This window comes from Suncus etruscus, chromosome 19 (assembly GCF_024139225.1).
Source record: "Suncus etruscus isolate mSunEtr1 chromosome 19, mSunEtr1.pri.cur, whole genome shotgun sequence".
Lineage (NCBI taxonomy): Eukaryota > Metazoa > Chordata > Mammalia > Eulipotyphla > Soricidae > Suncus > Suncus etruscus.
In genome coordinates, this window is record NC_064866.1 from 19614402 (window position 1) to 19630459 (window position 16058).

General features: G+C 42.5%; 1 protein-coding gene across 1 annotated transcript in view; it reads left to right on the forward strand.

Annotated features, from left to right (window-relative positions):
- TRMT13 (tRNA methyltransferase 13 homolog) overlaps positions 1-16058 on the forward strand; it is a 22639-nt gene continuing 6581 nt past the window's right edge. The window contains exons 1-9 of the mRNA XM_049765848.1: positions 1-185; positions 2623-2669; positions 2789-2855; positions 4397-4459; positions 4625-4694; positions 4867-4973; positions 7698-7865; positions 13469-13541; positions 15751-15825. Of these exons, the coding sequence (XP_049621805.1) occupies positions 36-185; positions 2623-2669; positions 2789-2855; positions 4397-4459; positions 4625-4694; positions 4867-4973; positions 7698-7865; positions 13469-13541; positions 15751-15825 (820 nt within the window). The 5' untranslated portion in view covers positions 1-35. The remainder of the gene's footprint in view (positions 186-2622; positions 2670-2788; positions 2856-4396; positions 4460-4624; positions 4695-4866; positions 4974-7697; positions 7866-13468; positions 13542-15750; positions 15826-16058) is intronic.

A 16058-nucleotide genomic window follows, 5' to 3' on the forward strand; every position in this document is an offset into this window, starting at 1 on the left:
GGCAAGGAGGCCCCTGGAGAGCCTGGCTGGAAGTGATGGCAGCTTCTGCACCCACTGCACCCCATGGGACTGGCTTTCCAGCTGAGGGTCGGTGTGGCTACTTCGTGGAAAAAAAAAAGAGGTTCTGCAGGATGGTGGTAGCAGCAGGGAAGAGATTCTGCGGGGAGCACGCTGGAGCTGCAGAGGTCTGGTATTGCCCAAGCACCTTTACCATTTCTGGGTCACATTTCTGCTGCTTTTTTTTTTTTTTTTTTTTTTTTTTGGTTTTTTGGGCCACACCCGGCGGTGCTCAGGGGTTACTCCTGACTGTCTGCTCAGAAATAGCTCCTGGCAGGCACGGGGGACCATATGGGACACCGGGATTCGAACCAACCACCTTTGGTCCTGGATCGGCTGCTTGCAAGGCAAACGCCGCTGTGCTATCTCTCCGGGCCCACATTTCTGCTGCTTTGCCTTTCGGATCCCCAGGTTTTTCCTTTTCATCAATGCATCCTCGCCTTTCGAGCCCCCCCATTTGTACACTCACTGTCTTCTCTGGATCAAAATGCCAGCCTGGATTTCCCTAAGGTTTCTTTGCCTTGCACCTGAAGGGAAGGACCAGAGTTCGATTCCCCAACATCCCATATGGGCCTGCCAGTAGTAACCCCTAATCCCTGATTGCTGCTGGCTATAACAAAAAAATAAGAACAACATGTAGGATTGGTCTTAAAAAGATCAATCACTAGATGTTAATCGGTTTCATGTCTTGGGGTGACATCTGGAAGTAACTGCAGGCTGTGTGACATTAGTCACAAGGGAATACTAGATCTAGATCCTCACAGTCTCACTGTGCTCCTGGAAGTAGTGACCAAGCCAGGAGTAACCCCTGAAAACCCCCCAATAAAAATCAACTTAACAAACAAAAAAAGGAACTAGGATCGGGGTTCTCTGGGGATGTTTCCTTCTCCTCATCAGCTCAGGAACTATCTCATCTGCCTTCTGGTTGAATGAGGCAGAGAGGAAATAATGGGTTTAAATGAAATTCTAGATGTGCAATCTTTGAAAAGCAATGTCTTTCCCACTGCTCTGCTGGCTAGGAAGAGGAAGATTTAAAAGCATGTCAGAAATGACTTTCTAGATTGGAAAAATCGAGGTCTAAAAGCATACAAATTTTGTTTGATTTGATCTTGGTTGTTCATATTCTTGTATCGTCAAGGCCTGGACATCTGTTTATTTAAAACATAGATGGTGTGAACAGTGATTGACAAAGAGGAGCTCAGAAGTGGATCCATGGTAGTGCCTATGGTATACCATCCTCGGGTGTCCCTGAGTCCCCATCCCCAGTAGCAATGAATGAATGATGAATTGAATGATAAATGAGAAGCTGAATGTTTATTAAAAAAAAAAAAGAAAAGGAAAAGAACATGTAAGGGGCCAGAGTGGTAGCACAGTGGGTAGGGCATTTGCCATGCCTGTGGTCACCCCAGGTTTGATTCCTGGCATCCCAAGCCTGCCACTAGTAACCTCTAACCCCCGAGTGCTGCTGGCTATAACCAAAAAAAAAGAACAACATGTAGGATTGGTCTTAAAGAGATCACTAGACATTAATCGGTTTTATGTCTAGATTTATTATGACTAGATTTAGATTCTCACAGTCTCACTGTGCTCCCAGACAGTAGTGACATATATGTTAATAGTTCCTTTAAACACGTGTTTCTTTTTTCAACTGTGGGCCTCCTGCTTGATCTGAGTCACAATATAATTGTTATGTGACCATCTTATTTTGGGGAGCATGGGGGTGCCTCTCAGCGGTTCCAGAGTAACACCCAGCATAATGGACCCAATCACAGAGTCACCGGTTCTAGGGTCCTCCAGGGTCATACCTACAGTGCGAAGTGTCATGTAATCTTCCCTGCCCTTCCATCTTCACTTACCTGTCTGTAGTAGCTGAGATTCCCTATGATTCCTGAGCGAGGGTAATTTTTACCTCCCTTGAATCAGTTGGCAATGCCTGGAAGATGTTCCCTGGCCAGAGAGCTGCTAGCTCCACAGACTTAGCTTTGCAAGCAGGTAGGCTTAGATTTAATCCCGCCACTACATAGAATCCCAAGCACCATGAGGCCCAAGTGGTGGCATAGCGGTAGGGCATTTATCTTGCATGCAGCTGACCTATGACCTATGACGGATCACTGTTCGATCCCCACTGCATGTCAATAAGACTAACCGCATAAGATTCTAAAGTGCCACATTTTACTGTTTCTCAGACATTCTTTCCCCACATTTGTATATCTGTGAGATAAAAATCTTAATGTAAATGCAGTACTGGAGTAATAGCACAGTGTTGGGGCGTTTGCCTTGCACACAGCCAACCCAGGACTGACAGTGATTCGAATCCTGACATCCCATATGGTCTTCTGAGCCTGCCAGGAGCAATTCCTGAGTGCAGAGCCAGGAGTAACCCTGGAGTGCTGCTGGGTGTGACCCAAAAACCAAAAAAGAAAAAAAACCAATGATATGTCGTAACAGCAGCAATTTTTCTTAGTGGTACCTAAGATAGCAGTTTAAGCTTATAATTACAGCAAAGTTTTCTGGAAGTAGTGAACATAATGTTTTATTAAATAGAGATATCCGTTTTCTTTCTAGGAAGAAAATTCTCGGAAAAGAATCCTATGTCCTTTAGATCCAAAACAGTAAGTATGACTCAATAAAAGAGACAGTGATTTTCATTGATTATATTTAAATTTTTTTCTGTGTTAGAAGCAATAATTGTTCCAAGTCATATGTTATATTATTTTCTCTTTAAATTTAGCACTGTATATGAAGATCAACTTGCAAAGCATTTGAAAAAATGTAACTCAAGAGAGAAACCAAAACCTGTAAGCATTTCATCAGTAAGACTAGTGATAAGTGTGGCATGTTTTTGTTATACACCTTAAGTATAGCTAACATAGTCCTCCGTTGATAGGTTAAACTTTTAAATTAGAAGTATTAAGGTAGGGGCCGATCAGATAGCATGGAGGTAAGGTATTTGCCTTGCATGCAGAAGGACGGTGGTTCGAATCCCAGCATCCCATATGGTCCCCCGAGCCTGCCAGGATCAATTTCTGAGCATAAAGCCAGGAGTAAATCCTGAGCACTGCCAGGTGTGACCCAAAAACAAGAAGTATTAGGGCCAGAGAGCTAGCACAGCGCTAAGGCATTTGCCTTGCACAGCCAATCCAGGACAGATGGTGATTCGAAATTCAGTATCCCATATGGTCCCCAGAGCCTGCCAGGGGCAATTTCTGAGTACAGAGCCAGGAGTGACCACTGAGCACTGGGTGTGACCCAAAAACCAAAATAAATATAAAAAAAAATATAAAAACCATCCAGAAGTATTAGACCCGGATTCAATCCCTGGCATCCCAGATAGTCCCTGAGCCTGCCAGGAGTAATTTTTGAGCACAGAACCAGGAATAACCCCTGAATGCTGTGTGTATGGCCCCCCAAGAAAAAAGAGTATTAGAATATTGGGGCCAGAGCAATTGTACAGTAGGTAGGACACATGCCTTGCACATAGCAACAGGGATTCAAATCCCACCATTTTCTGTTGTTCCTCAAACTGGCTAGGAGTGACCCTTGAGTGCAAAGCAAGGGGTAAGCCCTGAGCACTGTCGAGTATGACCCAAATTAAAAAAAAAGGTATTAGAAAGTATGACCCAAATTAAAAAAAAGGTATTAGAAAGTATTAGAATATAAGGGCCCAAGATAGAGCCTTATTTTATTTATTTATTTATTTTTTTGGTTTTTGGGCCACACCCGGTGACGCTCAGGAGTTACTCCTGGCTATGTGCTCAGAAGTCGCTCCTGGCTTGGGGGACCATATGGGACGCCGGGGGATCGAACCGCGGTCCTGTCCAAGGCTAGCGCAGGTAAGGCAGGCACCTTACCTCTCGCGCCACCGCCCGGCCCCGATAGAGCCTTATTGAGCTGAACTCTTTGCTTTACTCGAATATAAGATCTATGAGCTCAGACATTATTGGAGGTTTTTACTTTTTTTTCTTTTTGGGCCACATCTGGTAGTGCTTAGGGGTTGGTCCTGGGTCTGTGCTCAGAAATTGCTCCTGGCAGGCTCAGAGGACCATTTGAGATGCCGAGGGTCGAACCGGGGTCTGTCCCAGGTCAGCCACGTGCAAGGCAAATGTCCTACTATTGCTATCGCTCTGATCCAAAGAATTTTTTATTTTTCTGGCTGTGGTGAATCTTTGTTACTTAAACAAAATTAATGACTGTAGTAGATATTCAGTACTTATTTAACACATAACTAAGGCAGGGAGGATGGAAGGTAGAGTATAATGAAGAATGGAGTTTTCAGTTTATTTTTTTGTGAGTTTTCAATTAATAATTATTCCTATGATTTTCCTTTGTTTTTGTTTAGGACTTCTTTATTCAAGATATTAATGCAGGCTTGAAAGATGAAACCGAAGTACCTGAACATGTGGTAAATACTTGGCTTAGTTTTCAATTTTATGATGAGCTATCTCCATATTGTGATTAAATCAATTTCTAGTTTTTGTTTGGAATAAATCAGTTGTTTTGGCTTTAAATGAATTTCTAGGATCAGTATTATTAGTAATTAGTTCTCATGCCCTGTTTCTGTATACAGGTTCCAATTTCTTCTCTCTCTGAAGAGCAGCTAGAAAACTTAATTAAGAAATTGAGAAAAGCGTGTAAAGGTAAGTCTGCTCAAATTGATTTAAAAAATTAGTATATTTAGGTATTGTATTAAATTGATAGCAGTATGAATTATACAACATAAGTAAGTGTGACTTACTGCCATGATTTAGAGACTTTTGGTGGGTTTGGTTTGCTTATTTATATAAACTTTTATGCTTATATTTGAAACAGGTTTGAATTCTACACTTAAAAATCAAATTATGTCCCACCCAGCATTGCATGATGCCCTTAATGACCCTAAGAATGGGGATTCTGCAGCCAAACACTTGAAACAGCAGGTATGGTTAAACCATAACAACTTTTTTTTTTTTTTATAATTATTTTTTTTTATTATTTTAATTATGACAACAAAGATGCAAAGAAAGAGGACAGGGTAAAGTTACAGTGGAAGCCCAATCACCCATAAACAGGATTCTCAGTAGTCCCATCGATGATATCCCAGCCTTGAACTTTCAGCCAAAGAACATTAAGAAAAACAAAACTGAACCCATGTACAATACAATTACTTTGTCCCTCAAATCCCCAGTTGTAGTACATATTGTTTCTTAGCAGCACACCATATAATCTAAAGATATTAGACTTATGTAACTCTTTAAACATTGAGGGCAAAGTACATTTATCTAGTTCCATGCACATGCTTACTAGTTTAAGTTAACCTCAAAAGTTTTAATGGGTTGTTTTTCTTAAGGATTGGAGTCAAGGGAACATAGTAAAAAACGATATTAAAGTGGCATTTGTTTGCATAGGCCCACCAAAACATAAAGGACATGGAAAGACAAATTATGGTCTAAAAACATGGAGACCTTACCCCTGAAGTTTCCTGGCACAGGACTGACTCTAGGCTCCAGGCAAACTAGTTTGTCCAATTCAAGTCATCGTCTGTAGTGGCAATACACCTCCATTCCTCACATAGTCTCTGTTGTTGGTATCATGCTTCTGTATTAAAGATCCTGGAGTCTGCATATCCCATATTGCAGTCAGGATGGTGCAGAGCATCCTCTCGTTTCACTTCACACTTAAGGGGCAATAGAGAGAACCATGTCCTGTAGAGCAGGTCATTGTTTTTGTCATGTCTTCTCTCAGGTCATTGTTATTGTCACATCTTCTCAGTATAAACGGAAGTGTCTTTTTAGGAGGTCGATGTCACACCCTTGGTAGTGTCTTTCCTGGTAGAGGACTGCTTCCAACTGTTGCTATAAAAGACCTTGGATGTTTCGTAGATAGCTTGCCTGGTTCCAGCGTGAATGGAGAATGCCCATTCATCTGAGGCCTGTGCCAGGTCATTATATCAATATTCAGGGTGTAAGGTACATTGTATTGAGATTTATTAGATAATAACTAAACTGTATGTATAGTGTTTTCCCATTTTAATGTGTCTATGCAAACAAGGATCAATGTCATGAAGCGTTATTGGTGCATCTGGAGGCTATAGGAGCAAGACCAGCAATTTCCATGACATAGTCCAATCATAGGCATCAAACTGAGGGACAGTTCCACCAACAATCCTTACTGAACAGCTTACAAAGAAAAGACAAGATGAAAAGTGGATAGAAACATCATGGTATAAGAATATATAGAGAGTTTCAGCAGTTAAAGAAAATAATCATAAAATATTCAAAAGATATATGTGTTCAATATGTGTTCGATTTGTGTCCTTCTAAATCTGGGATTTGGAAGATCTACTGTATGTCTTTGGTCAGAGATTAAAGCTGTGTGTTACTGAAGTTAAGAAGGGTAAATCTGGGGTACTGATGCTTGGGAGGAGCATATTTCAAAATGTAGACTGGTATGAAATTGCCAGTGACAGCCTGAGTATAGCTGAGCAATTATCTGCCACCCCCCAGATCAAACGCCACCCCCTAAGCCAACCACTGGAGCCGGCCTGGGAGTGTGGAAAACCCAGGGTGCCCCATCAGCTCCTCCCAGAAACCCACCTGGAGATCCGGAGGAAAGGGGGAGAGGGGGGTCGGGTGACCCAGGTCCGGGCCCCCCACCCTAGGCCAGGCCAAAAGGCCGCTGGCACATGCGGAGGTCTGCCAGCTGCCCGCCCGTGCTGCTAAAAATCCTGCTCCAGGAAGGGAGAGAGACCCTCCCAAGCCCGAAGGACAGGGATTTAAGCCCAACCTAGGCCGGTCCCCAGACCCGGCCTGGGAGTGGGGAAAACCCAGGGTGCCCCATCAGCTCCTCCCAGAAACCCACCTGGAGATCCGGGGGAAAGGGGGAGAGGGGGGTCGGGTGACCCAGGTCCGGGCCCCCCACCCTAGGCCAGGCCAAAAGGCCGCTGGCACATGCGGAGGTCTGCCAGCTGCCCAAACCATAACAACTTTATAAAAATGATCTTTAAAGCTATCTTTGATTAGAGACTGGAGAGATAGCATGGAGGTAAGGCGTTTGCCTTGCATGCAAAAGGATGATGGTTCGAATCCCAGCATCTCATATGGTGCCCCAAGCCTGCCAGGAGCGATATCTGAGTGCAGAGCCAGGAGTAACCCCTGAGCGCTGCTGGGTGTGACCCCAAAAACAAAAAACAAAACAAAACAAAAAAGCTATCTTTGATTTATTTCTAAATATAGTCAATAATGAGATTATATTTATCTTTCAATTTAAATATATATAAGCATAGAGTAAATTTCACTGTAGACAGGGCCGAGAGATAGCACAGCAGTGTTTGCCTTGCAAGCAGCTGATCCAGGACCCAAGGTGGTTGGTTTGAATCCCGGCATCCCATATGGTCCCCCATGCCTGCCAGGAGCTATTTCTGAGCAGATAGCCAGGAGGAACCCCTGAGCACTGCCGGATGTGGCCCAAAAAACAAAAAACAAAAACAAAATTCACTGTAGACATGGGTTTGAGTACTCTAGAATAATACTTAAAAGCTAGAGACAAAAAATTTATATCAAAACTTACCATTTGAACTTGCCTTATTTAGTAACTACCGTGCTATTTTCCCATTTGAGATAAATGATGCTCTCGTGTATAAAATAATTTTATGAAGTTTGTAGGCTTCTATTTTAGGTAACATTGAAAAACTAAAGTTACTTGGCCCAGGAAGATGCTTCATTGAGTTTGGTGCCGGAAAAGGAAAATTATCTCATTGGGTTGATATTGCCTTAAAAGATGCTGAAAACGTTCATTTTATCCTCGTGGAGAAGGTGACCACAAGATTCAAGGTAAGGGAAACCATGACACTATATTAGTAACCAAATGTTTGCACTTTTCTTGTTTTAAAAAAAATTAAATGATCTAACTTCTGAATTAGTTTTACAAAAACAAGAAACAATATGGAAAGAATTAAGTTCAAACTAAGTTAAAATCCCAATGGTGATAGCAATAGCAGTAAGTTGTTTGCCTTGCACGCAGAGGAACTGGGATAGACTCAGGTTTGATCTCCAGGATCCCATATGGTTCCCCCAAGCCTGCCAGGAATGATTTCTAAGCGCAGAGCCACAAGTAACCCTTGAGTGCCCCTGAGTATAGTCCAAAAACCAAAAAATTAAAGGCCCGGGGCAGGAGAGATAGCATGGAGGTGAGGCGTTTGCCTTGCATGCAGAAGGATGGTGGTTCGAATCCCGGCATCCCATATGGTCTTCTGAGCCTTCCAGGAGTGATTTCTGAGCATAGAGCCAGTAGTGTCCCCTGAGTGCTGCCAGGTATGAACAAAAAAAAAAAATAATAATAATAATAATAATAATAATAATAAAAGACCCCAGGTGCCAATCTCAACTCAGAGCTGGGCCCCCAGAGCCACTTCTGGGTATGACCCCAAAAATGCATAAACAAACAAATCCCAGGTTCTAATCTCTATTCCACTCAATACTCATTCAGTGAACATTGAGCTTCCTTATAGGCACCCTGTTAGACTTTGAAAAATTATGATACCAATACTATTTAATGCTTATATTCAGAAATGAGAGATAAACAAACAGATCAAATAATTGGTTTTTTTGTTTGTTTGGGCCACACTCGGTGGCACTCAGGGTTTACCCCTGGTTCCCCACTCAGAAATCGCTCATGGCAGGCACAGAAGACAACATGGGATGCCGAGATTCGAACCACTCTTGGTACTGGGTCGGCCACTTGCAATCAAATGCCCCACCAATGTGCTTTCTCTCTGGCCCATAATTGAGTTTTTTGTAAGTGTTAAAATTTGAGAAAAAGACTGCACAATGTTAGAGAAACAAGTTTTACTGAAGATAAAAGATGGTAGTACACCAAAAAGATGGTACTTGAGCTATGTGGTAAAAGGTGAGAGTTAGTATTTGGTAGAAAGAGGATTTAAGAAGAATTATTAGGAGCAGAAGCAATATAAGCAAGTGCCTTAGGAAAATAAAAACATCTCAGTGTGACAGAAGTTTCTTTCTTTTTTTTTTTTTTTTTTGGCTTTTGGGTCACACCGGCAGCACTCAGGGGTTCCTCCTGGCTCTACGCTTAGAAATCACTCCTGGCCCCGGAGAAATAGCACAGTGGCGTTTGCCTTGCAATCAGCCGATCCAGGACCTAAGGTGGTTGGTTCGAATCCCGGTGTCTCATTTGGTCCCCCGTGCCTGCCAGGAGCTATTTCTGACAGACAGCCAAGGAGTAACCCCTGAGCATCGGCGGGTGTGGTCCAAAAACCAAAAAAAAAAAAAAAAGAAAGAAATCACTCCTGGCAGGCTCAGGGGACCATATGGGATGCCGGGATTCAAATCATCATCCTTCTGCATGCAAGGCAAATGCCCTACCTCCATGCTATCTCTCCGGCCCCAATGGAAGTTTCTTGTGGGAAGCAAAACTCAAGCAATAATGAAATGTAAGATGAGAGAAAAGGGTTGAACTGGAACGTCTTGTTTCATTTGAAGGAAGAAGCTTGATTCTTGCCTGCTACTTATCAAGCAAACAACAGAAAATATATTTCTTTTGACACAGTTAGAGGGCACATGTCTTAATATTTTGGTTCATTATGCTAGATGTTATGAAAATGGCAAGTACTCGGCACTAGGGAAACTTGAATACTAGCCAAAATCTTTATATGTTATAGAAATTTTCTAGAGGAAATGAAAAGAACATGTGAGTTAGTGAAGTAATAAGGGAGTTTTAGGGAACTGGAAAGACATACATACATAGGGAATTTACCTTGCATGTAGCTGACATAGGTTTAATATCTGGCAATATGAGCACTGCCAGATGTGGCCAGTAAAATGACAAAAAAAAAAAAAAAAGAAGAAGAAGAGGTTTAACAATAAAATAAAATTCATTGTAGAGATGGCCAAAGCGATAACACAGCAGTAGAGTGTCTTGGTTTGATCCCCAGCATCCCATAAGGTCCCCAAGCCTTCCAGAACCAATTTCTGAACGCATAACCAGTAGTGACCCCTAATCACCACTAGGTGTGGCCCCAAAACAAACAAATAAAAATTCATCGTAGTAGTGCTATTAATGCTCTATCTAGAGTCGAAAAGTTGAGGTCAAGAGCTTGAGATAATCACTTCCCAGTAAAGTAAGAAAGAAATAGGTCAGAATTAAGACAGTTGTGGAAAAAAGAATCAGAAATCCTGATCTGGGGCCTGAGTGGTAGCACAGTGGTAGGGCGTTTACCTTGCACACGGCTGACCGAGGACAGATGCAGGTTCAATCCTTGGCATCCCATATGGTCCCCCAAGCCAGGAACAATTTCTGAGCACAGAGCCAGGAGTAACCCCTGGTACCGCCAGGTATGGTCCCCCAAAATTAAAAATAATAATAATAAAATAGAAATCCTGAACTGTTGAAACCACAAGACTTGGTGATTTGGTGTTCACTGTGACAGACAAGGTGTTAGTGATTTCCTTTTTTGTTTGTTTAGTTTTTTGTTTGTTTTGGGGTCACACCCAGCAATGCTCAGGGGTTCCTCCTGGCTCTATGCTCAGAAATCGCTCCTGGCAGGCTCGGGGGACCATATGGGATGCCGAGATTCGAACCACCGACCTTCTGCATGAAAGGAAATGCCTTATCTCCATGCTATCTCTCCGGCCCCGTGATTTCCATTTTAATTTATGGCTTATGTGGCTAAATTATGCCCTTCCCTGTGACTAAAACTGTATAAGAAATAAGAGGGGGGCCGGAGAGATAGCATGGAGGTAAGGCGTTTGCCTTTCATGCAGGAGGTCATCGGATCGAATCCTGGCGCCCCATATGGTCCCCCGTGCCTGCCAGGAGCAATTTCTGAGCCTGGAGCCAGGAATAACCCCTGAGCACTGCCGGGTGTGACCCAAAATAAAGGATACAACTGCTAAAAAAAAAAGAAATAAGAGGAAGGGTAGTATGATGTAGGGTGAAATTTGAATGAGTTTGCTGTTGAAGTGGAACTTTGATTTACAACTGAGTATGTCTCTGCTGCTCAAGAGAAGTCCAAGTCACAGTGGAATTTAAAAACCATAGGGGCCAAAGAGATAGCACAGCAGTAGGGCATTTGCCTTGCACACAGCCAATCCATATGTTTCAAATTCCGGCATCCCATTTGGTCCCCTGAGCTTGCCAAGAGTGATATCTGAGTCCAGAGCCAGGAGTAATCCCTGAGCCCCACCAGGTGTGACCCAAAAATAAACAAAAATTAACCCATAAATACATGGGTATAGACCAGATTGATTATGATTTTTCAGGAAGAGTAAAAAGAGCAAGCTAAAAAAATATACAATCAGATAAAGGAGCTATTAAATCATATTAGATAAGTATGCAGTGTCTGTGAATCTTTGGTCTTTAGTGAATTGAGATCTTTTAGACTTAAATTACTTATACATAATAATTTAGAAAATATTTAAGCCTATAAAAGTGTTAATGTTACTTTGGATTTTTTTTGTTTGTTTTGTTTTTGGGTTACACCCAGCAGCACTCAGGGGTTACTCCTGGCTCTAAGCTCAGAAATCGCTCCTTCCAGGTTCGGAGGACCATATGGGATGCAGGGATTCAAATTACCGTCCTTCTGCATGCAAGGCAAATACCCTACCTCCATGCTAGGCTATCTCTGGCCCTCTATTTTGGATTTTTTGTTTGTTTGTTTGGGCAACACCCATTTGATGCTCAGGGGTTACTCCTGGCTAAGTGCTCAGAAATTGCCCCTGCCTTGGGGGGACCATATGGGACGCCGTGATCCTTCCTTGGCTAGCGCTTGTAAGGTAGACACCTCTAGCGCCACCTCTCCGGCCCCTATCTTGGAATTTTTATCAGACTATATAGTCTTAACTTTTTATTTGGTTGTTTTGGGGCCACACCCCATGGTGTTAGGGCTGACTCCTGGCGCTATGCTCAGGATCACTCCTGATGAGTTTTGGGATGCTAAAATATTGTATCCTGCGTACAATGTCAGTGTCTTATCTGCTGTTCTGTCTCTCTGGCTCCAGTCTTAACATTTTTAATTAAGCCAGAGGCAATATTCAGGAGGTAAAATGTATGCCTTTTATTCTGTCAACACCAGTTTGGTTGCCTGAATATTGATGGAATCAGTCAGTCCTGAGTACTACATGGTGGGGCCCAAAAGTTCTCCCCACACAATTTTTTTTTTGTTTTACAGATTATTCTTTTTTTTTCCTTTTTTTTTTTTTAACACCATGATTACAAACATGACTATAGTTGGGTTTCAGTCACAAAAAAAATACACCCCTTGGGAGTAAGGTAAGGTGCCTGCCTTGCCTGCGCTAGCCTAGGACGGACCGCGGTTCGATCCCCCGGCATCCCATATGGTCCCCCAAGAAGCCAGGAGCAACTTCTGAGTGCATAGCCAGGAGTAACCCCTGAGCGTCACAGGGTGTGCCCCCCCCCCCCCAAAAAAAATACATCCCTTGGGCCCGGAGAGATAGCACAGCGGTGTTTGCCTTGCAAGCAGCCGATCTAGGACCAAAGGTGGTTGGTTCGAATCCCGGTGTCCCATATGGTCCCCTGAGCCTGCCAGGAGCTATTTCTGAGCAGACAGCCAGGAGTAACCCCTGAGCAACGCCGGGTGTGGCCCAAAAACCAAAAAAAAAAAAGAATACACCCCTTCACTAGTGCAACATTCCCACCACCAATGTACCCCATCTCCCTCCACTCACACCCTCTGCCTGTATTCGAAGCAGGCATTCTACTTCTCTCCTCACACAATATTTTAAGCTTATTTTTTACTTATTAGTTTCATTGATTTATGTTCGGTCTATACCCAGTTGTGCTCAGGGACAACTCCCAGTTGAGTTGGCTCCAGGCAGTATTGGAGGGATTAAATCGGGCCTCCTGCATGCAGAGCATGTGCTCAGTCTGATGGTCTCTCCAGCAGCAAAGACTTTACTTTTTTTTTTTTTTTTTTTTTTTTTGTGGTTTTTGGGTCACACCCGGCAGTGCTCAGGGGTTACTCCTGGCTCCATGCTCAGAAATTGCTCCTGGCAGGCACAGGGGACCATATGGGATGCTGGGATTCGAACCGATGACCTCTTGCATGAAAGGCAAACGCTTTACCTCCATGCTATCTCTCCAGCCCAAGACTTTACTTTTTAATGCTAAAATATAAGAATCAACACTCTAAACCTTTAAAATAGGGGCCAGAGAGATAGCATGGAGGTAGGGCGTTTGTCTTGCATGCAGAAGGATGGTGGTTCGAATTCCGGCATCCCATATAGTCCCCTGAGCCTTCCAGGAGCGATTTCTCAGCAGAGAGCCAGGAGTAACCCTGAGCGTATCCAGGTGTGACCCAAAAAACAAAAAATAAAAATAAAAAATAAAATAAACCTTGAAAATACAGAAATATGGTTCGCATTAATCACCAGTATTAAAACTTTGTCCTTTTGTGCAGGTAGACGGCAAACATAGGAAGGAAAAGTCAGTTTTTCAAAGACTTCAAATCGATATTCAGCACTTGTGCTTGAGTAAGTGGTATCCCTTTGGTTGTTTTACCTTAAATCACAGAAGTCTCAAAGTCTGGGAGCATTTAGAATACCAGTCAAGAGGCCGGAGAAATAGTAGAGTGGGTAAGGCACTTGCCTTGCATACAGCTGACTCAGGTTCAATCCCTGGCATCCCATATGGTCCCCCAAGAACCTCTAGAAGTGATTCCTGAGTGCATAGCCAGTGAATCCTGAGTACTTAGTACTAAGTACTGATTCCTAAGTACTGCCAGGTATGGCTTCAAACCAATGGAGTAAGTGCATAAGGGAATGCATTGATTTAAATGGAGGGTGTTTAGAACATGCTTGGCCCTAGAGTATAATGAAGAGAAGAAATAAGCAATGGTAGGGCCAGAGCGATAGCACAGCAGTAGGGTGTTTGCCTTACATGTGGCTGACTCGGGACAGAACCAGGTTCGATTCCCAGTATCCCAGATGATCCCCCCCCACCCATGCCTGCCAGAAGCAGTTTCTGAGCACAGAGTCAGGAGTAATCTCTGAGCCCCACCAGGTGTGGTCCCTGACCAGTACTGGCTTTGGCCTCAAAAACAAAACTAACTAAATTAAAATTAGATGAAGGAAAATGATAGGGGAAGAAATGGAAGTCATGGCTGGATTAAATACGTTGTTCCACATTTTCTTGTACATGGTTTGTTTTGGGGTTTGGAGGGGTTAGTTTGGGTAGTTTTGTGGTGTTACTGGATTTAATTTTTTTGTTTTACTTTTATAAGACTCAGTAATCTCTTATATAGGATTCAATATGAAAAGCAAAGATAATATTATTTATTATCAAGACTTATTCTAGGACCAGAGACCAGAGTGATAGCACAGCAGTAGAGCATTTGCCTTGCATGCAGTGGATCCAGTATGGAACTGGGTTTGATCCCTGGCATCCAATATGATCCCCCAAGCCTGCCAGGAGCAATTTCTGAGTACAGAGCCAGGAATAACCACTGAGTGCCGCCAAGTGTGGTCCAAAAATAAAACAACAAAAAATAGACTTATTATAAGCCAGTTCTCTGGCCTATGGAGAGAGAGTACAGTAGTTAGGGTACTTGACTTTCACACCAGCCTATGTTTCATCTCCATATCCTATGTGGTCCCACATAAACCTCCAGGAGTGAACCCTCAGTGCAGAGCCAGCAATAAGCCCTGAACACAGCTATTGTGACCCAAACCCCAAAACAATTAAATAATAAAAGTTCTAGCTATAGTATTTATAATAATGAATTGAATACTTTGTTTTAAATTTTAACTGTTGATTGTATTTTATATGTATTTGTAAAATATTATGCAAAATATAACTCCATTAGGTAAAGTTGTAGTCCCTTTATTAATGGGTTAATAATATTTAGCAAAATTGGGGCCGGAAAGGTAGTGCTAGAGGTAAAGCATCTGCCTTGCAAGTGCTAGCATAGGACGGACTGTGGTTTGATCCCTGGTGTCCCATAAGATCCTCCAAGCTAGGAGCGATTTCTGAGCACATAGCCAGGAGTAACTCCTGAGCATCAAATGGGTATGGCTCCTTAAAAAATAATATTTACCCCCCAAAATTAATATTTACCAAAATTAATCATTTGGTTTGATTTGGGAGCTATGCCCGGCAATGTATAGGGCTTACTTCTGGCTCTCCACTCTGAGGGATCACTCTTGGTGGGACCTGGGGAACCATATGCGGAGCCAGGAATTGAACCATGGTTGGCCCCATGCAAGTTGTATCTGTTGTATTATCACTCAGCCCCAGCAAAATAATGCTTATACAAAAGAAAATCCTTAATAGAGAGGAAACCACTTTGACTTAAAAGACAAGAAATTTGGGCTGGAGTGGTAGCACGGTGGTAGGGCGTTTGCTTTGCACGTGGCTGACCCAGGACAGACGCGGGTTCAATCCCCAGTATCCCAGATGGTCCCCGAGCCAGGAGTGATTTCTGAGCGCAGAGCAAGGAGTAACCCCTGAGCACTGTTCGGTGTGACCCAAAAAAATAAACGAAAAGGAAATTTGATTCTGAATCTATCGATAAAGACTCTTTATGATTTATTCAGTTCCTACATCCATGAGATTCTTATATATAAGCTACAAAGTGATTGTTTTTTGCTGTGTCAATTGTGAAATTCTAATTCTTTTTTCATAGGAACATTTATGACTTATCATACAAAAGATCTAACTTAACTGTCCTTCCTTTTATTTCAGACAAGATTCCTATACTAAACAAAGAAAAACTCCCAGTAGTAGGAATTGGAAAGCATCTTTGTGGTGTGGCAACAGGTAGGTAAATAGGCGAGTGATGTCTAGAATACATTAACTTTTAGCTTAACATGATCTCCACCACTCTTTTAAATAGTCCTGTATTTATATCATTCAACATGTATAGCTGATCAATCTTCACTGATTCATCATCATTTAACTGTTGATGGACACAGGCCCCTACTTTTTTTTTTTTATATAATTTTTATTTTGACCATATTAGCTTTCATATCTTTCACAGTAGTTTTTTAGGT